This window comes from Silurus aristotelis (assembly GCF_946808225.1).
Source record: "Silurus aristotelis genome assembly, chromosome: 19".
NCBI lineage: Eukaryota > Metazoa > Chordata > Actinopteri > Siluriformes > Siluridae > Silurus > Silurus aristotelis.
Genome location: NC_139592.1, coordinates 19,383,468 through 19,409,649, shown reverse-complemented (window position 1 = coordinate 19,409,649; position 26,182 = coordinate 19,383,468). Strand labels below are relative to the sequence as shown.

The 26,182-nt window shown below is 41.4% G+C and overlaps 3 protein-coding genes across 4 annotated transcripts in view; 1 reads left to right on the top strand and 2 right to left on the bottom strand.

Annotated features, from left to right (window-relative positions):
- fmnl3 (formin-like 3) overlaps nucleotides 1-26,182 on the bottom strand; it is a 268,194-nt gene that overhangs the window by 152,783 nt on the left and 89,229 nt on the right. The gene's annotated exons all lie outside the window — the stretch shown is intronic.
- lrp1ab (low density lipoprotein receptor-related protein 1Ab) overlaps nucleotides 1-26,182 on the top strand; it is a 122,939-nt gene that overhangs the window by 64,585 nt on the left and 32,172 nt on the right. For both annotated transcript variants that reach the window (XM_083570453.1, XM_083570454.1), the window contains 25 exons: nucleotides 768-893; nucleotides 1,012-1,128; nucleotides 1,571-1,651; nucleotides 2,455-2,622; nucleotides 4,297-4,479; nucleotides 4,681-4,878; nucleotides 5,012-5,257; nucleotides 6,208-6,405; nucleotides 9,783-9,987; nucleotides 10,245-10,409; nucleotides 10,591-10,835; nucleotides 11,549-11,680; nucleotides 12,416-12,643; nucleotides 12,737-12,911; nucleotides 15,476-15,570; nucleotides 17,246-17,395; nucleotides 17,509-17,652; nucleotides 19,293-19,418; nucleotides 19,880-20,011; nucleotides 20,117-20,251; nucleotides 20,525-20,654; nucleotides 20,858-20,984; nucleotides 22,065-22,216; nucleotides 22,304-22,428; nucleotides 22,586-22,960. In XM_083570453.1, the coding sequence (XP_083426579.1) occupies nucleotides 768-893; nucleotides 1,012-1,128; nucleotides 1,571-1,651; nucleotides 2,455-2,622; nucleotides 4,297-4,479; nucleotides 4,681-4,878; nucleotides 5,012-5,257; nucleotides 6,208-6,405; nucleotides 9,783-9,987; nucleotides 10,245-10,409; nucleotides 10,591-10,835; nucleotides 11,549-11,680; nucleotides 12,416-12,643; nucleotides 12,737-12,911; nucleotides 15,476-15,570; nucleotides 17,246-17,395; nucleotides 17,509-17,652; nucleotides 19,293-19,418; nucleotides 19,880-20,011; nucleotides 20,117-20,251; nucleotides 20,525-20,654; nucleotides 20,858-20,984; nucleotides 22,065-22,216; nucleotides 22,304-22,428; nucleotides 22,586-22,960 (4,158 nt within the window). The remainder of the gene's footprint in view (nucleotides 1-767; nucleotides 894-1,011; nucleotides 1,129-1,570; nucleotides 1,652-2,454; nucleotides 2,623-4,296; nucleotides 4,480-4,680; nucleotides 4,879-5,011; nucleotides 5,258-6,207; nucleotides 6,406-9,782; nucleotides 9,988-10,244; nucleotides 10,410-10,590; nucleotides 10,836-11,548; nucleotides 11,681-12,415; nucleotides 12,644-12,736; nucleotides 12,912-15,475; nucleotides 15,571-17,245; nucleotides 17,396-17,508; nucleotides 17,653-19,292; nucleotides 19,419-19,879; nucleotides 20,012-20,116; nucleotides 20,252-20,524; nucleotides 20,655-20,857; nucleotides 20,985-22,064; nucleotides 22,217-22,303; nucleotides 22,429-22,585; nucleotides 22,961-26,182) is intronic.
- LOC310715015 (galanin receptor type 2) lies at nucleotides 23,677-24,688 on the bottom strand (the record flags this gene model as incomplete). Its single annotated transcript, XM_083521164.1, has 1 exon — nucleotides 23,677-24,688. A coding segment is annotated over one exon (1,008 nt), but the record flags the coding sequence as incomplete, so codon positions are not given.

Here is a 26,182-nt window from a genome sequence, read left to right as displayed (position 1 = left end):
CGTTTCATGATGACCCCTCCATCATCCACAGTGCAATAGAGTTCAATTAATGGTTTAATGGACATGTAAATCCTATGCTGTAGTCTTCACGGTCACCAGATCTTATCGCCTACTGTCTGTGATCATGAGTACACCAAATGGTTGAATAAATTTTTTTGGAAAAAGAAATTACAGTTTCAGAGACATGCCACATTAAAGCCTGTGGCCCATACTGACCCAAACTATGTTGTGTTGGTGGTTTCATCTATATGCCACCAATTTGCTGATATTTCCACTGAGGTAATGTCTCTGCAAAGGTCCATGTTGAAAAGGTGCTGGTGATTTGTTTCACATGAATTAACCCAATTTTTTTTGGGGTTAGAGATGCGTTAAAAACAAATTACAGTACATGATTTAGCAAATCAGAGCAATTAACACTACAAGGGTCCCTGGTGGTCTAGTGGTTAGCTGGGGTTGGTTCCGGTCAGGGAACCAACCCCAGCCATTAGGGTTGCACAAGCCTTAGTGCCGGTCCCAAGCCCGGACAAATGGGAAGGGTTTCGTTAGGAAGGGCATCCAGTGTAAAAACATGTGCCAAATCAAACACGCGGATGGTCCGCTGTGGCGACCCCTAATGGGAGAAGCCGAAAGAAAGTTTTAGAGCAATTAACACTATCACAATGTATAAACTTTACAGAATATATGTACAGTATGTAGGATTAGGGTTAGGCGAGTGGATTTCCAGCACCAGTAGGTTACACAATATATCTTGTTCCTCCTTCCGTCAGACCAGCACACTTGTCCTGCTGATCGCTTCAAGTGCCAGAACAACCGCTGCATCCCCATGCGCTGGCTCTGCGACGGAGATAACGACTGCGGCAACAACGAGGACGAGTCGAACACCACCTGCTCAGGTACGAGACGCACAGTCAGTACGGAATAACGGACTTCCAGGTATTACCTTTTGGGGAACGGTACCATAGAAGTCGGCTCCATGTTTTGAATTGAGACGTGTGTGTGTTTCTTTGCCAGCTCGTACATGTCCTCCTAACCAGCACCCGTGTGCCAGCGGACGGTGTATTCCTAAAACCTGGACGTGTGACCTGGACGATGACTGTGGAGATCGCTCGGATGAACCAGCTTCCTGCGGTTAGCATTGACATTGTATTATTTAATTTTTTTCCATGCATGGAATTCTGTAGAACTGGACAGTGAGAATTTCTTCCCAACTCAAAATGACTTGCTGTTGCTCAGAGAAGCAGAAGCCTCTTGAATGAGTGTAGAAGAGTCCCATGTAGTTTTTAAATCTCTCATTATAGTCGAACCCTCATTGCAAAGAAGGAAAGCTTGTTAGAAGATGATATATGAATAAGTAATGATTCAGAAGATAATCATTATTGCAAAGCTTCCCTGATGGAAAAATCAGTGCTGCTTACTTTCTATTAATGGACTCCTTACTGTTCATAGTGAGCGTTACAGCTTCAGGCTGCGTGTTGTCAAGGCTGTGTATTCTCATACTTTCGCTCATACGTCTTCTCTCTTTATTATTTTTTTAAATCCCACCCACTCCTCTCTCTCTCCGGGACTGCAGCCTACCCAACTTGTTTCCCACAAACGCAGTTCACGTGTGCCAACGGGCGCTGCATCAACGTCAACTGGCGATGTGATAATGGTGAGTGAACCTTTCGACCTTATTGTTCGTTCCACATTTCGGGCTGCATCATAGCGCTTGTGTTTACTCCATGCAGTTTTATTGCAATCAGACATTTTTCCTTCCCCTTTCTTTCTTCTGGAGATGTCACTGCCAGTAACTAAAATAAGAATTTCACCCCTTAAACTCGATTAGCCATTAACGCCCCCCTCCCCCCAGCACGGCCGTCCCTGATCAGATGACATGACGTTACACCAAGTCTTTTTGCACACGCTGGTCCTTAGAACACGACCACAATTCTTCAGTAACAATACTGGATTGAAACCGATTGCAGGTCAAATGTCATCGAATGGCAGGAAAGATGCTTTTTATATCATTGTGCCAACTTTAAGGCTGCAACTAACGATTATTTTGATAGTCGATTAATCGGACGATTATTTTTCCGATTAATCGGCTTTCTTTTTACCAACAAAAAACTTGCTAAAGCCACATTGGACTGTTTTAACATTACGTAGAATGAATTTGAACAATATATTTGTGTGTTTATGCCCTTGTCTAGCTAGTCATACGCGAATACTAAGCTAAGCTAATAATAAGCTTACGTAGTGGGCGAGCTAATAAATGTATTAGCAAACAAGCAGCCCATGCTGTAACTAGTCACTACTACTTATCATTAACTAGTAACTATTTGCCTCAACAGCTTTATTATTATTAGGTTGTAACAGTTTTTTTTCTCTTTTTAGCTCTATTGAAAATATTACAGTTTTTCAAAAGGAGTGTGTTGTGTGTGTGTGTGTGTGTGTGTTGTGTGTGTGTGTGTGTAGATAATGACTGTGGAGACAACAGTGATGAAGCAGGCTGCAGTCACTCGTGCTCGAGCGTGCAGTTCAAATGCAACAGCGGCCGCTGCATCCCAGAGTACTGGACCTGCGACGGAGACAACGACTGCGGGGACAACAGCGACGAGAAGAGCGCCAACTGCACCAACCAGGGTGAGCGTGCCCTCCTTCGAAACCCTCCTTCCGATCTGCAAAAAAACACACACACAAAAAAAACCCATCTGGCTTCTCTGCAGTTTTGTCATGCCAGAACATTTGGAGCAGTTACAGAGTCACTGTGGAAACGGTTTAAACGTGGAATCTGATTTCACTTCCTGAATCCATGTCTGGTCCCAGACTTCACTTCCTGGTGGAGAGTATTTTAAGAATGCTGGCCTGTCAGCACTGAAATAGTGCTTCCTGTGTAACACTGTCTGAAGATCGCTTACTCCACACTTGAGCTAGCAAAGCGGTTAGTGAAGATGTACACTACCGTGAGGAGTTCCTACCTATAATTGTTGATCTGGAATGAAAAAGAATGCATTTTTTCTCAGCAGGTCTTTTCTCAGCATACAACAGATACCTCTTTAGGAAAGTGCAATTTGACCTTCCACAAAATGTCTTTGTGTTCTGCACACACTGGATCTAAGAATACTACCAAAATGATTCAATACCAGTAGGGTTGAAAATTGCGAATAAAAAGCGATGTATGAACCTGCTCATTGAAGGGGAAAGGACATACTACGGGAAAGATGCCAATTTTTTTCTTTGTACCAGCTTCATCAAGAACTTTGGCTTTGGTTCTGAGATCCAGTAGATGATGGGGAAGCAATTCCTGGGTTTTCTTGTTGGAGGCTTTTCTACTGTTCTATAAAGTGCTTTAAATTTAGTACACTTTGTCTGTCTGTCTATTCGTCTATCTCTGTCTGTTTGTCTCTATCCATCCATCCATCTTCCTGCCTGCCTGCCTGTCTGTCTGTCTGTCTGTCTGTCTGTCTGTCTGTCTGTCTGTCTGTCTATTCGTATCTGTCTGTCTTTGTCTGTCTGTCTATTTGTCGATCTCTATCTATTTCTCTATCTCTCTATTTTTCTCTCTCTCTATTTCTCCATCTCTTTGTCTGTCTGTTTGTCTGTATCTGTCTGTCTATCCCTGTCTATCCCTGTCTATCTCTCTCTCTCTCTCTCTCTCTCTCTCTCTCTCTCTCTCTCTCTCTCTCTCTCTCTCTCTCTCTCTCTCTCTCTCTCTCTCCCCCTCCCCCCCAAACAAAAATAGCAGTTGCAGGACATTTCCAAGTTGCAAGAACAGAACTACTCTTGACTCTATCTTATACCACACACCCCCAAGGAACATAAACTATATATTTATAAAGCCATGAAACTCTATAGGCCGTAGTTTTGCAAAACTTTTTCTTCTGTAACAAGCTGTGAAGCTGACATATAGCTGACTGTAGAAACCCAGATTCGGCTGTTGCAAAATCGATTTGATTCTTTTTATTATCTTAGTTGTTGACTCATTTATTTAGGATTTCACAACCGCTCTGCTCTCCGTCTACGACACGGGAAGCGTCTGTCGAGAATGAGAACGGGAATGCGTCTATTGCACAAGTCCAGATGTGCGGTATGATCAACACGCACACATTTCTAAACACACTTGGCTGCCAAACCTGCGGTTGTGTTGATTCAGGTGTATTATTATAACATTTTCGGTATCTCCTCCTTTGGTAACTTTAATTGTCTATAATTTTTCCCCCACTCTAATTGATAACCCTATTCTATAATGGGTGGCGTAATGACTGTGTGACTGCAGTGATTAAGTTAGTAAAATGTCTCCCTTATTTGACTTCGCAGCCACACGGCCCCCTGGAGGCTGCCACTCGGACGAGTTTCAGTGCCGCCTGGACGGCCTGTGTATCCCCATGCGCTGGCGCTGCGATGGAGAAAACGACTGCATAGACGACACCGATGAGAAGCACTGCGAGGGCGTTACGCACACGTGCAACCCATCCGCGCAGTTCGCCTGCAGGGATTCAGGTTAATGACTAAATTTGTATTTCTTAAATAAATCTGTCTATCCATTTATCTATCTAAATTTTATTAGTAGTAGTACCAAATTCCATCTTTAAGAAAACCACAATGACCATAAAATATCCATAATAACAATGATTTATTTGTTGTTTTTTTCCATTTATTTTTATATATACCGATTTGCCTCCTGTCTTGGTTTGCCTGCAGCGAAGTGCATCAGCAAGGCGTGGGTGTGCGACGGAGACAGCGACTGCGAGGACCACTCGGACGAAGATAACTGCGAGGCGTTGCTGTGCAAACTTTCGCACCACGTATGCGCCCATAACGATTCCATCTGCCTGCCTGCAGGAAAGCTGTGCGACGGCAAGGACGACTGTCCCGACGGCTCGGATGAGAAGCTCTGCGGTAAGCCCCTCCTCACCTGCGCTGATCTGCGCGTCAGCCGGCGTCTTTAAAACCCCTCTGGGATAATTTGCCTTCTGAAGCCGCTGTCTTTCCAGATTTCACTACAGATGTGTGTTCTATCACTTTAACGCAGATCTTTGCTCGTTGGAGAATGGCGGCTGCAGCCATAACTGCACCATCGCCCCTGGGGAGGGCATCCTGTGCTCTTGCCCAACTGGCATGGAGCTCGGCTCTGATAACAAGACCTGTCAGATCCAGAGCTTTTGCGCCAAGCACCTGAAGTGTAGTCAGCGCTGCATCCAGGAGAAAGCCACAGTCAAGTGTGCCTGCTACGAAGGCTGGGCTTTGGAACCTGACCATGAGAGCTGCAAAAGCACTGGTGAGTGAGGGGGCCGACTATGTTCGACTTCATTTGGGATGTCCCTCCACTGTAGTGTTTAATAGCTCATATGTACTCTCAGGGCTTTTGTTAAACAATCATAGTAGTTAATATTATTGTGGCAGTTGTATCCAGGGTTCTTTACTTGTGCTGTCTGTCTTTCTCATACCTTTCTCCTTCCCCAGCACCCTCCTCACTAACAGCAGAACAAATTATTTGTTTGTTCATACTGATTGAAGTCCAATTGGTCGATTTTCATTCCACTTTTAAAATGAAGCAGCAGTGTACCGTTGGAAGTGGTAGCCTAGTTGCATTGGACATTGTATTCAGAAGTTTGGGAGTTCATATCCCAGGCCCACCAAACTGACACTCCTGGGCCCCTGAGCAAGGCCCTTATCCCCTTTAGCTGCTCAGCTGGATATCTGCTTGTTAGAGTTTCAATAAATGATCTGTATATTCTCGTAAAAAAAAAAAAAGCGAGCTCATTTATTGTGAAAATGAGAAAGTTCTAATTCATGGTCTATGAGCAGTTACATTTGTCTGGTCATTTTTTATTTCCTCATAATCTTGTTGCAACCATTTTTTTAATATAGAGTCTTTAATTGGAACACACAATGATTTCAATTCTCACTGATTTGGGTGAAATAAGTGGATGCATACTAAGAGAGATGAGGGATGAAGGATCGGGTCGAAGTTGCCGTAAATCGAAAAATGATTTCCAACGCTTCAGTTGTTTGCTTCATGCTGCATTAGTGAAGTGACCATAAATAAGAGGATAGTTGCTGCTGGATTTGGAATAAGTGAGGAAATGAGCTTCAGTGCTATAGCATTCACTGGGCCTGGTCTTAGTTGTATTTGTATTTTTTTTCCTTCAACTGCTGGAATTAAAACGAGTTAAAAAAACACGGCCCTGAATCAAGTCCTCTGTATGCGATCTGTGTCCCCTCTAGACCCTTTCAAGCCCTTCATCATTTTTTCAAATCGGCACGAGATCCGCCGCATAGACCTGTACAAAGGAGAGTTCAGCGTCCTGGTGCCCAGCCTGAGGAACACCATCGCCCTGGACTTCCACCTCAACCAGAGCTCCCTCTACTGGACCGATGTGGTGGAGGACAAGATCTATCGTGGCAAACTGTCTGAAAATGGAGGTGAGAAAAAAACGAATCTATGAATCGCCTTCCATTTTTGCCATCCGACTCAATTTTTTCTATAATATCCTCCATATAGTTTTGGAACAGCACTATGTTTTTCATTGGCAGACCAAATTTCTGACCCAGTAATATGTAAATTACGAAAAAGAAAAAAAAATCCAGTTGGTTGTCTGTTTCAAGGCAATAAAGTTCCAAGCAACTTTTGTCAGAATTTTTAAAAAAAAAGCTATTCCAGTGGTGAAAATCACAACTTGATTTTTTGACCCTCAGGGGTCCAAACGAAAAGCTCTATTTTAATAATAAATTTTGTAAAAGATGCGTCTATTGAGAGAGACGGGTTTGTTGAAATTCCCTGGCTGCTCAAGATTTGAGCACTATTGATCGATATGATTACTATATATAGAGGACTAGAACCAATACAAATTGCACCTTTCAACGATTAAAACTTAAAGCTCTGCTCGGTGCATTTAACATAACGTGGGTGAAAGCGTGGGCTTCATTGTTCTGAATAACGTGCAGTTAAAGACCTGAATAATAGCTTGAGGGGGCTAAAGAAGATTAAATCTGAGATAATAGGGCTTAGTCGTTTAACTGTCGGCTCCGTATGCGTCTGAACAGGACTGCCTTTGATGGCGGTTTACCTTATATATAAATGTATATTTATTTATTTATTTTTTTGCCTATTGGGTGGGCAAACCCTTCAGTTCTATATGCCTTAATCATTATAACACTGTAACTGCAAAAAGCATTCCAGTTCCCAGTCTTTGCCTCTACACACTAGTTAGAATCACAATGTTCTCAATCCACACATACACGCACAGACACTCAGTCAATCCAAACCCGCTGTGCAGCCGAAAGTGTCCAAGTCTGATTTTGGATCCACCTCATAGCTAGTGGAAAAAAAATCAGTGCCAACATGGCTGCCAGCAGGGAAAACAAAGCAACAAAGAGCTTTTCTCCTCGACTTTCTGAGTGCAGAGGCCACCTTGTCTCCAGCTCCATAATAAACAGGCTGAGCACTGGCCTGGCCTCCTAATTGCCTGTGTGTGTGTGTGTGTGTGTGTGTAAGTGTGGGAGTACATGCGTTCTGGCTTATAGCTGCACACATACTCCGTGGCACTCAGCCTAAGAGAAAGATAGCACAGGACAAGGGTACGTGTTATAGAATGCAAGGTTGAAGATGGTTTGTTCAGTTGCATCAGTGGTTTCCGAGATCTGTATCAGATATGAGCAACAATATAAAGCTCCCTAGTGTAGATGTGAGCTCTATAAACTTACCAACATGCAGGAGTTGATTTGAGTGATTTCCAGGTCTGGATTAGTATGAAAAAAAACACAGTATATGTGTTTCCATACCATTGCCCGATTCGGTTTTCTAAAATATTTTTTATAAAACAAACACTCATCCGGATATATTTGAAAACCCCGTTTTCCTCTACAAACATTCATACTTTTGTTTTAAATCACTTCCCAAAAGTTTCTCATTCACACTGAAGCATCTGAAAACACTTCAGATGTCCTTTCGATGTCCTTTCGACAAGCCTTTCGATCTTTTTCGAAAGGCTTCGTTTTCAGTTTTCTGTGACGACAAAAGAGATTTATCACGTTTTCTAAAATCGGCCCGAGAAACAGGTACAGTACAGTACTTACTTCGGTTCAGTATGAAAAAAACAAAACATGGCAAACATCATAGATTCTGACTGACATACATCAGAGATTGTAATGTAACGCATGTTATAATATGGACCGGAGATCTGGTACAAGACAGTATTCCTAAGCACCTTCAAAATCAGGACTAGGGCTGAAAGGATTGTTCGAGGAACTCAAAAGGAGCAATTTCAAAAACAATAAAGGATCGAGGTAAATTATTCCAGTTCACTTATTACTACGTGTTTCTCCTCGGACCATTATTACTGGCGCACCACTTGCTAAACTCTGGCCCGCTCTGGGGTCTCATTTATAAACGTGTACGTAAGCCACTTTCCACTCATAGGTTTAGTATCGGCAATCAGTATCGTGAAACACACGGTTCAGAGTGTAGTTACAGGTGCGCACTTTTTGCGTGGAAGTGCCATTCGCACAGTAATTTAAATCTTTTATATTTTAGATTTTTTTTTTTTTATTTATATTTGTACTTGCATTTTGATGTAATATGGCAATTCAAGGCACTAAATGGGTTACTTTTCAACGATTTTAATTTCAGCAATAAAACTTTTTTTTTATACTTTTTATTCAACAAATTACTTATTAATTTTGAGAAAACAGGGTCTTATTTTAATGTTGCTCTTTAATGAAGAAAAAATTACGTCTTATCCGATTAAATACTCGATAGCTGCAGCCCTAATCATCACCCATCATTATCAAAGTATATGCTCTTCAGGGAGCCAAACACCAAACTGAAAATGGCACTCCGCCTGTGAGAAAGATGGCACCGGACAAATGGAATGTGTTATAAAACGCAATGCTGAAGATGGTTTGTGTTCAGTCACGGATGTGGTTCCCGAGATCCGTATCCGAGATGGGCAACGATGCAAAGCTCCATCATAGTTGCAATCTTTGATGCAATCTTTGATGCAATCTTTGCAATCATCCGACATGCCGTATTTATTCTAGCTTGGCTATATTTTTCCATTTTCAAAAAAGTGAAAAAAGAGAATTAAATCAGATGTTCTTTTCCCTTTCTGTCTCCTGGAAGATGCAGCTCTACCTCTGCCATGTAAATCTATATTCTGTGTGACTCTCAGGACCTGCCTCGGTCTCCGTAGTGTTGTGATACGTCATATTCACGTCGCAGCAGTGGCGCTGAGAAAATGCGCTTAAAAACAGTTGAACGAGAAGAAATCAATGTACATATTGAATACAGGTCACACATTAATGGTCACTTTCTACATAATAAAAGTATAGCGCATCTACTAATAAATATATATAAATAAATAGTTTTACCGATACAAATGTGTAAAAAAAAAAAAAAAAATACACACAAATCACAATACAGATGCAAACTTGTATCTAATGCACCCTTTTTTTTTTTTTTTTTTTTTAAATCAATGCATTACATACTTGGGCAAAAATGTTGGCACGCCTGCCTTTTGTGGTTCTTTGTCGAACTGTTACCACAAAATTGGGGGCACACAATTGTATAGATGCCTTTGGATGTAGTAGCATTACCAACCCAAACCTGATCGAGCTTGCGAATTTCCCTGTGGGGAAAGCCCAGCTATATGAAGATATGGGATAGATTAGAAAATCTATAGAGCTCTGACCTTAACCCTTTTAAATACGTTTGGAATGAATTCATCACGCTCCAGACAGCGCTATAAACAAATTTTATGGAATATGTGGTCATATGTTTGTCTGTCTTTGCTTTCCTGTAGCCTTGACCAGTTTCGAAGTGGTGATACAGTATGGTCTGGCCACTCCTGAGGGCCTGGCTGTGGACTGGATTGCTGGAAACATCTATTGGGTGGAGAGCAACTTGGACCAGATCGAGGTGGCCAAGCTGGATGGAACCATGCGAACAACACTCCTCGCTGGAGAAGTGGAGCATCCACGAGCCATCGCCCTTGACCCACGTGATGGGTGAGACGCACATACACACACACTCACACACGATTATATAGAATGATCTATTGACCTTTTTAGTCATGTCCTTTTGTTATCAACAAACCTGGCATTTAATATTTCTTTTAATTAGTATGTTTAAATTAATGAACGTTTTAAATAATGGAATACATTTTGAAAGAAAGTTAAATAAAAGATTCATTGTTAACAAATTATATCTAGATTTATGTTTTCTGCTTTATTTATTAAACCTCATATTATACAATGTTTTTTAGTATCTTGTTCTGGACAGACTGGGATGCCAGTTCTCCTCGAATCGAGGCCGCTTCCATGAGCGGCGACGGCCGGCGTACCATTCACAGAGAAACAGGAATTGGAGGTTGGCCGAACGGGCTCACTGTGGATTACTTGGAGCGCCGCATTCTCTGGATTGATGCTCGGTATGTGGGTTACACTCCAACACCCAGTTCTAGAAACATCCTTTCATAACTAAAGATGCTGATAGGAACATTTCTGCTACTATTTAAAAACCAGTTCATGAGAAGCATGAAGAACTGTTACTGCTAGTTAAAAGGTTTCATATTTTCTCATCATGATGCTCTTTGCTAAACCTTACTTTAGGTCCGATGCCATCTACTCCGCTGCTTACGATGGATCCGGCCTGATCGAGGTGCTGCGGGGACACGAATACCTGTCGCACCCGTTTGCTGTCACCATGTACGGGGGAGAGGTTTACTGGACGGACTGGCGCACTAACACACTGGCTAAAGCCAACAAGTGGACGGGGCACAACGTTACGGTGGTGCAGAGGACCAACACTCAACCGTTTGACCTGCAGGTTTATCATCCATCCAGACAGCCTCAGGGTCAGTACTGCTCAGCGCTCACATACTGATTATGCAAAAAATAAAAGAAAGCACAAGGAAAATCCAACTTACCAGAAAATTATTCAAGCAACATTCATATCAAACCCAATGTCACACATGTATAATAGGGATGTGAATCTTCATGTGAATCGGCTGATATGATTCGCATCTCGATGCAATGCCAACGTGTAGCCGAGGCACAATTTTTTGACATCAATGTTAAACATTGTTAACCATTATGCTGACTCATCGACGCAAATCGGTGAATCTTTCTATCCCTAAAGTTATACCCTTTCCTTGAGGCTGCACTGACCTTTTGGTATCTTCATGAGCTTAGCATGTGCATAAGAAAGCTGTGGTATTTTTCTCGCAGTCTGATAGCCTGAAATGTTTGTACCACATTGTAAAGGTGCAGGAGTCATGAATGAGAAGGTCATTTCACACCGTTTATTATTATATTATTATTATTTATTATATTATAATTAATATATATATTAATATATATTATATTATAATATATATTATTATTATTTATTATTTAAAAAAATATTTTCACACGTGACGTCTAACTCAGTATTGATTAGAGATCGTATGGCACGTTTCTGATTGACCTGAAGTCGTAACAGTAATGTAAAAATGTCAATCTTCATCCTACAGCACATTTTTTTCTTTTTTTTTTTTTCTGACACCGTCATTGTGTTTTTACTTTACAGCTCCAAACCCATGTGCTGCTAACAGTGGCAAAGGCCCGTGCTCGCACCTCTGCCTCATCAACTACAACCAGACTTTCTCCTGTGCCTGCCCCCACCTCATGAAGCTGCAGCCAGACAAACACACCTGCTATGGTAGGACACTACTGAAGTCCTCTAAATGATATTTGATGGTCTGTTTTAGCGTTTGAAAGCAAGTGAATCGCATTTGGTGAATGAAACAGGGTTTTTTTCCGCTGATGCTTGGGAGCGGAAGCGTCGTGTCTCTGCGTTTTGGGTTCTGTATTCTGCAGCACGACCTGTTCTCCCTGCTGCACTGAGTCCAGGTCACTGTTTAATATTCTGCAGCGTGACAGTGGTGTCCTGCCACACCGAATCAGGAAGACTCTTTAGTATTCTGCGTGTGACCTGTGCTGCGTTCTGCGCTGATCTCGCATCACTGCCGAGTGCGTTAGAGTGACCTGCAGTCTGCATGTATGAGGAGTAGCCTGGAAAAAACACACACATCTAATATAACAGTGAAATGTAGATGTACATCCTGAATGTAGTGTTTACGCATCATCTGTTTTCACTTGTTGTCTCCAGTTTGATTCTTTGTCTCTCGCCTTTTTCTCCATAGCTGTCTGTCTTATTCTTTCCATCACATAAACCTTTCATTTTTAACAATGTGTTCAACAGGGTGTGTAGAAAGATGTCTCCTTCATTTACTGCTTGCTTTCTTTCTTTCGTTCGTTCCATCTCTGTCTTTCCCTCTCTAAAATGCTGTGTTGCTTTGTAAACGCTATCGGGAAGAATGTTAACGAGGAAAACGCTCATCCCGTTTCCCAATCTGCCAGAGGTGATTCAATTTTCCTTTCCTCTCGCGCACAGAGTCTCGTCAGTTCTTACTCTACGCCCGTCAGATCGAAATCAGAGGAGTGGACATCGAGAATCCATATTACAACTACATCATCTCCTTCACCGTGCCTGTGATCGATAACGTAACAGCAGTGGATTATGATGCTCAGGAGCAGCGCATCTACTGGTCCGACGTCCGCACGCAGATGATCAAACGAGCCTTCATTAACGGGACTGGGGTGGAGACCGTGGTGTCAGCCGGTATGGCTCGAGCCTCTGATCATTTTCTGCTTTACTTTCATCCCGATTTCTGCTGACTCATTGAATTGCTTGTCATTTATATTCCTCTTTTAGATATACCTAATGCTCAGGGCTTGGCTGTAGACTGGGTGTCCAGAAACCTGTTCTGGACCAGCTATGATACGAGCAAGAAGCAGATCAACGTGGCCCGTCTGGATGGCTCTTTTAAGAACTCTGTCATCCATGGATTGGACAAACCGCACTGCCTGGTGGTGCATCCCATGCTTGGGTTAGTGCAAGCTCTGCCTTTTCTCTTGTTTCTCTTACACAAATTTTTTTTTCAATTCGAAATACTTACCTGGTCCTGATATGAAGATCATAGGGCTCGTTTTTGCATCTAAAACTAAGCTAGACTAAATTAGATCAGGTCTTTAAAAAAACAATACACCTGATCATCAAATTTGTATCTGCTTTTGAAACAGCACATTTAGTTGCCATTTACTGTTTAAATAACATCCACTCTTCTGCAAAGGATTTCCGCTATATTTTCATGAGTACCTGTGGAGATTTGTTTTCAATAAGCTACAAGAGCACTTATGTAGGTGAGGTAAGGAGGCCTGAGGTTCAGTCAGTGTTTCAATTTACTCCAACGGTGTTTAGTAGGTTTGAGGACAAGGGCATTGTCATGCAGAAGCAGGTCTTGGTCTCCTAGTTCAAATGAAGGGACAATTTCATGTTAGTGCTTTCAAAGGCATTGTGTAATTGTGTGCCTCCAACATTGTGGTAACAGTTTGGGGAAGAACCACGCATGGCCGAAGAAGTCTGGTGTCCCGATATCTTTTTCCATATTGTGTTTATAGGTTTCTAACAGAGATTTAATTTTTTTTTTTATTATTTATTTAATTTTTTTAAATGGACACTCGTGATTCTTATATATTGCAGATTTTGATAGAAAAATGTTATTCTATTGCTTGAACATCTACAGCTAGACTTTGTATGAGGAAGTCAGGGGTGGCAGAGAAGTATGTGAGGGTGGTGCAGGACATGTATGAGGACAGTGTGACCGCAGTGAAGTGTGCAGTAGGAACGACAGACTGGTTCAAGGTGGAGGTGGGACTGCATCAAGGATAGGCTCTGAGCCCTTTCCTGTTTGCAATGGTGATTGACAGGTTGACCGACGAGGTCAGCCAGGAGTCTCTATGGACTATGATGTTTGCAGATATTGTTATTTATGGTGAGTAGGGAGCAGGTTGAGAAGATCCTGGAGAGGTGGGGAGAAGGGGAATGAAAGTCATAAGAAGTAAAACGGAGTACATGTGTGTGAATGAGAGGGAGGTTTGGACATGTGCAGATTAGGGACATGGGGTAGGAGAATGCTGAGCATGAAGCCACCAGGAAGGAGAAAAAGAGAAAGGCCAAGGAGGAGGTTCATGGATGTGGTAAAGGAAGACATGCAGGTAGTTGGTTTAAAAGAGGCAGGTGTAGAGGACAGAGTGGTATGGAGACGGATGATCCACTGTGGCGACCCCTAATGGGAGCAGCCAGAAGAAGATGATGATAATGTTTGGGTACCTTCACAAAATGGCCACAAATTGTCATAGGTCACCTGAAAACTAAGTAGGGAAACCCATTTCCGCTACATAAAGTTTGCCTTGATCCTGATTTTTTTTTTTCTTCGTCTTTATTTCTACCAATTCTAAGTTCTTTTTCTGAGCTCTCTCCAGAAGAAGAGGGTTTTTAGAAGAAACCACAGTCCTCTAAAATAATCCTCTATTATTTTATATATTGTTTCACAGATCAATCTATCGATTGTAGCCTATTTAAATTTTAACATGTAAAGCTTTCTGACAAATTCTAGACTGCCAGAATTGAGAGAAATAAATTATGCAAACATTTTTTTCTTAATGGAAACAGGCTTTCATATCTAAGTGCAAAGTCATTGCATGTTAGCATTAGTTCTTAGCCTGATTCAGGAATCAGTATTACCACAGTCATGACCCAAAGCACTGAGATCCTTTGCAATACCCTACAATAGTTTTTTTTTACTAGGACCATGCTATATTTAAACACACACACATGGAAATGTGTAATGTATCATGGAAAAGAAAAATACCATGTTGAAAGAGTACCATCGTTCTTTGACGTCCTTTGTTGTCTCTGTTTTTTGTTGAAACTGGCATTGTTTGGGAAATGGCCTTTAAAAGGCGCAGATGCCTGGGCCATATGTTTTGGCTGATTCCAAAGAAAACAAGTGGTTGAAATGAAACGGGGAATCTTTGAAGGAAAGGATGAAGGGATGGGATGAGGCTGTTTGTTTGTGAAGAAAGATAGCCTGGATCTTTGAAGTCACAAAAGCAGAGGAGGGAGTTTTTTTTTTTTTTTTTTTTTTACTGCTTCAGTGTTTTTTGTTTGGGTTTTCTGAGGAAGGTCACAGTGTTTAGGCAGTTTGTAAATTACATGTGTGATGGGACTTTGAGCCAGGATTCTGACTTTGAAAACAGTGCCAATTACACACTACTGATGGGAATCAAATGTGCATGTTTTTCCGTTACCTTCAAAGCGAGGCAGAGATTAAGCAAGCGGTTGCATTCAGCATGAAATGTGCTAGGAACAAGACTGATCAAAATAATCTTTTTTTTATTTTAGTTCTGTTACAAGTGTGTGTGCATACTTTCCTGTGATTGCAATTATGTCCGATGGTTTTCCCCAAAAGTTTGATTAACTTGAATCTCTTCCATTTTAGTTTTCTACAGAATATAGTGGTTACGTGCAATGGTATCGTACGAAATTCTGGAAATTTGAAATAGCAATTGAAATTTTAGCTGCTTAATTCTACAATTTATTATCTTCCAGAAAGCTCTACTGGACAGACGGAGACAACATCAGCATGGCCAACACGGACGGCAGCAATCGCTCGTTACTCTTCACCAATCAGAAAGGACCTGTGGGTGAGTAATCTTTAAAAAAAAAAAAAAAAACACTTGGCTTGTCTTAAATAGACTGTATATTTTTTAATATTTTAAAGCACACTGTGTGTTTTAGATTATATACACTCCAAAATGCCTTCATTGTTGGAAAAGGAAAAACTGTACAGCTTTCTAGCACTACAGACTAGGTGGTGCTGCCTGATTCGCAAAAAAGAAAAAGAAGTCAGAATTGCAAGAAATAAATTCACAATTAGGCAACATTTCTTGGTGGAAACAGGCTTCCATATCTAAGTGCAGTCATTGCATGTTAGCATTAGTTCTTAGCCAGATTCAGTCCTGACCCAAAACAGAGTTACTAAAGCAACAAACCCATTGAACACAATTCAATCTCCTTTCACTGCAGCCACAACTGCACCTCTTGCATTCACAATCTCTAGCAGAAGCATCAATATTAACATAATTAAATGATTCCAGGTTTTTGTGCATTTTTGTGCTGAGGATTTGAAATGAAGGGAATTATTTAAAATCTAATTGGTTAAAGCAACATCCTCAAGCAGCGTATAGTTTATGCTATTGTTTCTGAAGGCCTTTAACCCCGGCAGCACGTGATGGCTAAAACTTGATTGGGTAGAAACTATAAACATGCACTACTTAAAGCAGTGCAACCAGAAGAAAAGCTATGATCTGAAGAGAATAAACTATTGGAAACCATTGTGAACATCATCAGTTTCCTCAACCAATTTACAGCAGCAACACTTCAGTGTGATGACATCAACCATGTGCCCGTAAATAATGGCACGAAATCTCGTCTTTCTACCAAAGCATAGCCCAAACAAAGCACTATTATGAACTGCTTCGTTTTAGTGAATCAGTGAGTTAAAAAATATTCCCAGAATTATTTACACTAAATATGTATACTTTATCATTTTTTTAATCCACAAGAACCAGTTCAGTTTTGCCACCCTCATAATTCCCCTTGGCACCCTATAAAAAAAAAATTCTAGAGCCGTCCTGACTAATCGGAATAATTTAATACATCTTCATAGACAAAAAAAATATATAAAAACTTCCGTCAGTAATTCTGAAAGTGTTTACACCAGCAGAGAAGGCCTTGCTGGTCCTGACGGGCCACCACTGTAGAAACTACACTTGGACAAAATTAGATTTAATCAAAAGCACTATATAGACTGTAATAGCTGCTATAACATAGAGCGATCAGCTAGAACATTAAAACCACTGACCACTGAAGTAAATAACATTTTGAATGTCTTGGAACATTGGCAACAGTTAAGGGGTGGAAAATATGAGACAAGTTAGCAGTCTGTTCGCAAAGTCGATGTGTTGGAAGCAAGAAAAATGGGCAATCGTTAAGATCTGACCAGTTTCAACTCGGGCCAAATTGTGATTGTTAGACCGCTGTATCTGTGCACCTCTAAAACAACAGGTCTTGTGATCTTGTGTGTGATCTGCCCTGTATAGTGCTGTACCTACCAAAATGCTCCAAATAGAGATTTTTTTATAGTAGCACTGCACAGGGCTAAGATCTAAATGCACCCGTGTTTTTTACGAAATATTTGGCTAACCTTTAATGCGTAAGTCATTTGATTGCATTTCGTAAAATGTAACAGCAAGTCATCTGTGGAGTGTACAAGGAGGTAAATGCAGTTAATCCCTGCTTTTTGCTGGTGTGCAACAGGACTCTCTCTCGACTTTGATGAGGGAAGGCTCTACTGGATCAGTTCAGGCAACAGCACGATAAATCGCTGCAATCTGGACGGCACGGGCCTGGAGATCATCGAAGGTGTAAAGGGCAAGCTCACCAGAGCTACTGCTCTTGCTATAATGGGTGACTACTACTTTTTTTTCTCCTCTTAGTTCTTTGTTCTTTCTTAAAGGTCAAACCAACATCTCAAACCAATATCTCATGACTGATCTGTTTGGTGTTATCTGTGTATGAAGGGAGCAAGCTGTGGTGGGCGGATCAGGGCACGGACCAGGTAGGCACTTGTGACAAGAAGGACGGAAGCAACTGGAAAGTTCTGAGGAATGGCACGTCTCCTGTGATGCATATGAAGATCTATAATGAGACGGTCCAACAGAAAGGTGACTGCCACCATTTTTGCCCCTACATTCTCTCTCGAGCCAACATACTAGCTTTTCACACCTAGCATGTGATCGATTAGCCTAAATGCAGCCAAGACAGGCAAAGCACAAGTGTCATCATTTAAAAATTGTACAGGTGGACAGTAAACACTAGTATGGGGTTATTTCCATTGAGGGTCCATTTGTAGTATAGTAACCAATATTGGCTATATTGGTCATTCCCACACACATTTACTGTATTTTTTTAACTATAAGCCCTACTTTTTTCCTAAGTTTTGAAACCCGCGGCTTAATATATGGGTTTTTCCCGTGTTTCACAAACTTCAAGCCAAAAAACTGATTGACATAACATTAGACCAATGAAATTTCCGAACGGAAATAAAAAAAACGCACCTCACCTGTGTTCTGAGCTGCAGAGAGCTGCGGCATCGGGAGAAAAAACTTCCACCGGTGTTGATTTTTAAACGCACGACGATGCCAAAAGATAAACTCCCGAGAGAAATTGTTGTGAAAAGAAGGAGGAAGACAGTGAACAATGACTTTCTTGCTAGGCTACTGTTTAGATACAAGCTGTTGTAATGTGTTGAGTCTGGGTCATGGGATAGCTCACTAAAACTCCAGTTACAACAGAAATCATATAAGCACAGACAGGTTTCCAAAACTCGTGCTTTTTTATTTTTCTTGGTAACAGCGTTACGGGTTAGTCAAAGAAACTTAGAAATGAGCATCAGAAAATAATATGGACATATTCCTCGGTCTTGCACACATGCAGTAATACTGGAATAAGGCTGTTCACAAAATGCCGCTCTGCTCTTAAAGGAGCCACAACATATTTCACCCGTTACACCGTGTAACAGACACTGTCTTTCGTTAAATCCTGTGTAAAGTTCATTAGTTTCAGTGTAGACACCTGCGGTTTATAGACAGGTGCGGCTTATTTATGTTCAAAATAAAAATCTTGTCAAATTCAGTGGGTGCGGCTTATATATGGGTGCGCTTAATAGTCCGGAAATTATGGTAGATGGTTGGATGGATGGACAGAGATGGATAAATGGATAGATCGTTGGTTGGTAGTTATTTACGTTGTTCTTTGTCAAAGCTCAAATACCACTGACTGACTCACTCACTCATCACGAAATCTCAAAAACCACTGAACGGATTGCAATGAAATTTGGAACATACCTTCCTCTTGGGTCTTAGGTGCTCACTAAGAAAGGGTTTTGAAAAAATTCGCCCTGGATCGCGGCTAACTCGCGAAAAACGCGATTTCTCACGCATTGTAAACTCTTCGAAATAACAGTACGGATCCTCATGAAACTTACTACATTGTTTCTTATTACATGTTAGATGCACGATAAAAAATTATTTTCAAAGTAGTTTGCCCTGTATCGGTACTACAAAGGGGTAGTACGTTATTTGTTATTTGACGTTACGTTCTGATCTCTGATCATCCAGTCCTGCTCAGTGCTTACTGCTTATTGCCATATTGCTTAGCATTCTGCCTTCCGTAGCGAAGGCAGAATGTGTATATACAGGTGCTATAGATATAGGAATAATCTACAATTATCTACAATAAACTCCTAATGTATCCATAAATGGCAGTACTAAGCTTTAAAATCACTGTTATTTTTGTTTTGAAGGTACAAACTTGTGCACTAAGAACAACGGGGACTGTTCTCAGCTTTGTTTGCCCACCTCACCCACCAGCAGAGCCTGCATGTGCACGGCAGGCTACAACCTGAAGAGCGGCCAGCAGTCCTGTGAAGGTACAGTTCTCTCACTGTCTGACACCATGCAGGCGTGTGTCAGTAATCAGTGAGGTGATGAATTGTACCTTGTAATTTAACAACAAAGCATTGAGTGCTATCAGTGGGGCGATAAAAAAAAAAAAAAAAGATATACAAATAAATAAAAATAACCACGAGCTAAAAATCTTATAAACTTTGCTAGTGTAATTTTCTCACTCAGTAACTTAACTGCATGGTTGCGTTATAGTACAGTGTACATAAGCCTGCCTATTTGTATTCAGATAATTAGATATTGCTGATATGTCCACGATGTCTTTGCATTACATTTGGAGTTGAATCTGTATTTTCTTCCATCTATTAAGTTACATGGGAGGAAAAAAGGAACATCTACCAGTTCAGGAAGACCTTGTAATAAGCAGTAGGCTGTCTAGACAGTGTGTCTAGTTGTGTAAATCCAGTCTTTGTGTGTTTGTGGGCAGGTATGGGTTCCTTCTTGCTCTACTCTGTGCACGAGGGCATCCGTGGAATTCCTCTGGACCCAGCTGACAAATCTGACGCCCTTGTGCCAGTGTCTGGAACCTCACTGGCAGTGGGCATTGACTTTCATGCGGGTGAGTGCAAACATCCCATTCACACTTTTCCAAACTTTTTGCACAGGAAGCCTGTAAAATAAAGCCTTTCCTCCATAATAATAAATTGATGGTGTTTGTGTGTAGAAAATGACACCATCTACTGGGTGGACATGGGTCTTAGCACTATCAGCCGAGCAAAAAGAGACCAGACATGGAGAGAAGACGTGGTTACTAATGGCATCGGACGTGTGGAGGGCATTGCTGTTGACTGGATCGCAGGTTAGAAAGATGTCTTGCATATCTTTATAGACATAAATAGTATATATCAATTCACTTGTCGCTTTTTTGTTTGTAGATTTTTTATATATATATAAAGTCTGGCTTTAGATTCCTAGTCTAGACCTGTGCATTATAGCATTAAGAGTACACTAGTTTTCCAGTAATTACATATCTTCAGGCTAAGAAATTGTAGCATAATTAAGGTTCGGCATATGGAGCTCTCTGTGATTGTTTGCTTTGCTTGGCTTAATGGTGCTTGATTGCATTGTGTAGGAAACATCTACTGGACAGACCAAGGGTTCGACATGATCGAGGTGGCCAGACTCAATGGCTCCTTCCGCTACGTAGTCATCTCTCACGGTCTGGACAAGCCCCGCGCCATCGCTGTCCATCCAGAGAAAGGGTGAGTGAGAGCGTCTTTGATGTCTCTTGGTGCATAAAGAATTTTGCATTGTATTCAGCAATGGAGCATTATTAATGTAGAAATGTTTACCCTGCAATAATTAGAGTCGGCGCACTGCCTAGCTATAAAAAAAAATAATAAAACGCTCTAATAGGTGTTGTCTTATCCGCATTACACATGATAAACCCTTTCTTGTATCTTAGGTACCTTTTCTGGACTGAGTGGGGTCAGTATCCACGCATCGAGAGATCGCGACTGGACGGTTCGGAAAGAGTAGTTCTGGTCAACGTCAGTATCAGCTGGCCCAATGGCATCTCCATTGATTATGAGGTTTGTACATGGACAGACTACCTTTACAAAACAACTGGATCATCCAGCTTCATGATATATACACTATTTTGGAAAAAAAAAAAAAGTATTGGGACACCTGAGTTTTCCAGCCATATGTGGTTCTTCTCTAAAATCTTACCACAAAATTGGAGGCACACAATTGTATAGGGCTGCAACTATCGATTATTTTAGTAATCGAGTATTCTACCAATTATTCAATCAATTAATTAAGTACTTTTTTTAATTAAGAGCAATATTAAGATATACAAGAGAAAACAAGACAGGTCTCTTAAAATTCTTTCAATTTTAGAACAATTAGCATTTTTATTGCTGAAATTGCTTACTAGAATATCTGTGAAAACTAAACCCATTCAGTGCATTTAATTGCCATATTACATCAAAATACAAATATATAAAAAACAATTTCAAATTACTTTGAAAAGGTAAGCACACTGTATGGTGTTTTCTTTGTTTTAGTTTAAAATGCTTCCAAACGTTCCGTGTTAAACTTCCCAGAGTGTTCCACAGTTTAGCAGGTGGTGCGTCAATAATAATGGTCTGTAGGGAAACACAGTGCACCGTGTGCATTTTGTTATATGTATGTTAGTATTCTGCTCATGTAGTTCACAATTAGTTTCCAGGCATTTATGAAACACATACATTGTTTAATCTTTAAAAAATACAGTAATCCCCCGTTTTACCGCAGTTCGAATCTCGTGCCCCCGGTTTATCGCCGATTTGCATTTGCCACATAACTAATTAGTTTGGCTGAATTTCCCAGTCTTTTGTGGATAGCACGATAGACCCAAAAACTAACGGAACCGTTTTTATGGAGTTTTATGTTGAAATAATGAAATTTATAAATTAAAAATAGAATTATTTATTATAAAATGAAGTAAAATGTTAATAGAGGCAGTACACTACAGTATACATAAAATTGTGATTATTTTTCGATTATCGCTGGCGGTTTTGGAACTCAACCACCACGATAAACGGGGGATTACTGTATTGCAAAGAACATTCTCTCTCACATAACACTGTAAATCTGACTAACTTTGGTGTGTATGTGCACAAATACAGGAAGGTCTGCTCTACTGGTGTGATGCTCGTACAGACAAAATCGAGCGTATTAACCTGGAAACCGGTGCGAACCGGGAGCTGGTCCTGGCAGTTCATAACATGGATATGTTTGCTGTGTCTGTGTTTGAGAACTACATCTACTGGAGTGACCGGTACACCAGTCTCGCTTTTTTCCCCAAAATTCTTATTATAAATCTTATGTGCACTTAAATAAAAAAAACATTTTCTGTATAATTCAGAACACATGCAAATGGCTCCATTAAGAGAGGAAATAAGAACAATGCCACTGACATGGTATACCTAAGAAAAGGCATTGGGGTGCAGCTCAAGGATATTAAAGTCTTCAACCGAGCCAGGCAGCAAGGTAGGGCAACATGATAATAATAATAAGTAAAGTGAACCTTAAAGGCCATGTTAGTGAAAACTTTTAGATGCGCACATAAATTGTTTATTAATATTTATGCTTTAGATTCCCCTCAAAGCCCAAGCCAGGTTATTTTCTTTCCTGCTCCCCCTCACAGGCACCAACGTCTGCAAGGACAAAAACGGTGGTTGTGAGCAGCTATGTCTGTACCGCGGCAACGGAGCACGCACCTGCGCCTGCGCCCATGGCATGCTGGCTGAAGATGGGCGCACGTGCCGCGACTACGACGGCTACCTACTTTACTCAGAGCGCACCATACTGAAGAGCATACACCTGTCGGACGAGACCAACCTCAATGCCCCCATCAAACCTTTCGAGGACCCGGATCACATGAGAAACGTCATCGCTCTGACCTTTGACCACCGAGGTGACGGCGGCAAAGGAGCCAACCGCATCTTCTTTAGCGATATCCACTTCGGCAACATTCAGCAAATCAATGATGACGGCTCGGGCCGCAAGACCATCGTTGAAAGTAAGCGCGATCTGATTTTGTTGGCATAGAGCACTTTTTTATATATATATTCCTAGCTACATGGTTTTGAAAAAAAAACACCTTAAGCGCTCAAATGAGCAGGTAGGAGTCGTCGTCATGTAAAACACCTCCAAAAACACATTTAGAGCTGAATTTTGAAGGAATATCTGTAAAGGTTTTAGGTTAAATACTGCTTAAGGGTGCACTTGGATACTTGCTCCTCATCTAAAATATGAAATCAAAAATGTTCTTATACAAGATAAATGACCCGTTCTCCTTATCGCCTTCTTCATATTCGTTCTTAGCAGATCCCATTACACTATTTATAGTTCAAATTGTTTCCAGTCAATACAGAAGATGCAGTACTAAATGCACAGAGCCATATTTTTTTAATTGGACTGTAAACACTGATGTTAGGTGCTTGTGGGCAATGGGGTATTCAAACTTTCAAAAATAGAGCAAGGCAGCTATTTATGTGTCATAAGGTAAATAGACATAAATGCCGTATTGTCCCGGAGTCTCTGTGCAAAGGATGTCAGTGATACTGTATGTACACATTGAATGTGACTCGTGGATAAATATCATTAAACTGAGCTACTTTTCCATCTTTTTATGGTTTCCTGTTACAGCTCTGTTGTAAAAAAAAGTTGTCCCCTGTTTGATTCCAAAGACCATGCAAGGTAGAACGTAATCACAGATCGAGGGTGTCTTTTGCGTCCATTATGGAGGTGGAGTGTCCGATTCTGCGGGTTTAAACGGCTGTACAATGTCCCTGCTCCTTTCTGGGCAGATTACAAGCCAGCGCACCACCAAACAGTTCCTACACCGAGCCTTTCCTAGCAGCTCCCGGCGGAACTTCCGTGACACAAAGGCATATAGAAGCGGGTTGACCATAGACGAGGATGTGGCCATTAATCGCGCCAACAAAGCTAGAGAGCGCAAACTGTTTGTGCTGTTGACACTCTGACCGATTCGGCAGAACATGACTATATACGAAGGCAGCCAGCAGACTGTAAACACAACTACAAGCAAGGCAGTGGTTTGGGTCACCTGCTTTTGGTAGCGTTGCGACTGCAGAGCGTTCCCTTGCATGCTAGCCCTGCGCAGGAACCTGTAAAGTTTGGCATACATGATGACGATGACCAGGAGAGGCAGGACGAAGCTGAACAAGAAAAGAGCCGTGCTGTAGACCATCTGGCTGATGTCGTTGAGGAAGGCAAAGCAGTGTGTTACAGCGTATGTGCCCACATTGCGAAAGGCAAACTGTGGAGCAGCCAACGCTGTAGCCGGTCCCCAAAGCAGAACTGCTAAGACGTGGAGCCAGCGCTTTATTCTAGAGCGGTATGCTAAGGTTGGGTGTACCACTGTCAGATAACGTGTTACTGCTAGTGCAGCTAGCGTGAACGCACTAACAGTGTTACAGGCCACTCCCAGGAAGCTGACAGCTTTGCATAGGACACTACCGAAAGGCCAGTTGCCAAGCGCAATTGCAGCTGTGTGGAAAGGCAAAGAGAGTAGAAGCAATATGTCCGATGCGCTCAAGGCTAGGAGTAGCGTATCGGTGCCATGAAAACCATGCGACGCCGTCTTCCGCCTCCTCCTTACCAAGATGAAGATTACCAATGAGTGGCCCAGAAGTCCAATAACTATGATGACTGCGTCTAGTATGGGCACTAGAGCTTTTTGCAAATCCCAGTCCATCTTTGGTACCCAGCTTTGGCTGCCATTCAATCAGTTCTCTTCAAGCCCCGATGCTGCAGAGCTAATCCATTGCTCCGAACGGGTAAGGTCTGATAACGAGGACTGTGATGAACTGCACGGTGACTTGATGTAACAGGGGTTACAGCTCCTCCCACCATTAGAGCCAGAGCTGCTTAAGACTCAAGATTTATCAACACCCACCTGCGCCCACCCCCACACTCTGCAGCACTAAGTAGAGCTTCAGAATGTGCATAATGAATAAATGCTGAATTTATTTGCATTTACCAACAAAATGGGAGCTGGACACACTCAGCGTTAAAATCTCCCTGATTTTCGAAGGCCACACCATCTTTTTAAACATGTCACAGGTTCCAGCTCTTTTTTTTTTAATCCTTTTATTTTGCTTAGGGAAGACTTTCCAAACTGAATTTCTCATAAAAGAAAAGCCACCAAATCGAACCTGTTTTTGAGTTCAATGTGAAACGGTGGATGTCAGAGATCACAGATCAGTGGCTCATAAATCGGACAGCTGGACAGCAAATGCTGCTTGTTATTGATTTTGTGAAACGAGTCAACCTTACAGAACACAGCTTTCCAAGGCCAAGCTGGGCATTGGTGAGAACAATCAATTTTATTTTGCTTTACCATATCGGTCATCTATTCTGTCGATATAAAGCCTCTTCAGGAGTATTACTTCTTATCTCTGCGCTGGAATTCCAGAACCTGGTTGGGAAGAATGATCATTTTGTGCACCTTCTTATCCTCTTTCTATCTGATGAATGAAATGACTTCATTATAGGAGTCTTGTTGAAAGGCACGGTGTCTTTATATCCTTTTTCTGATGTATTGACTTTTCAGGGTCACGCTTTTGATCGGCTGTAAACTTGTTTTAACTCCGTTTCTAATTTGGAGGGTTGATTTGATTGCGGAGTTTACAGCAAAAACATTTGCAGCCTTCAATGCAAGATTTTGACCCGTCCTGTTCAGATCGGGTATTTCATCTGCTTCCTTATGCTTCCTCCGTTTTTTCAAGGCTTTGTGCTTTTTCTTTGTGTCTTTTTATGGCTGGGCAATCACAGTCACGGGCCTTTATCTAAGTGACGTCAGCAGATAAGGACTGAGATACGGTACAAATTTCACTCATAAAACCTTTATGGCTGGAGTTCTCCTTCATCTATTAACCAGTGGAAACACTGTGGTTTAAAGAACGACCGATCTATAGGACCTATTAAATCCTCGAGTATTGCAGTGTTGCTTCACTCTGACACTGAGAACTAGGCTTGAATATAGGGATGACTTGACAACAGAGCGGGTGAGTGTGTGGGTATAAGCAAACCATCCATGAAATAACCCCTGTACACACATACAATGCAAACAGCACCAGCACACCTACAAATAGAGGCATGCTGACTGCTGAAAATACTGTTTTTGTACCAGGGAAAAGTGATTTAGTCATTTGTAGCAAGCATGAGATTGTTGTTGTGATGGCTAATTTACCAGAACATAAATTCTGAAGCTCAC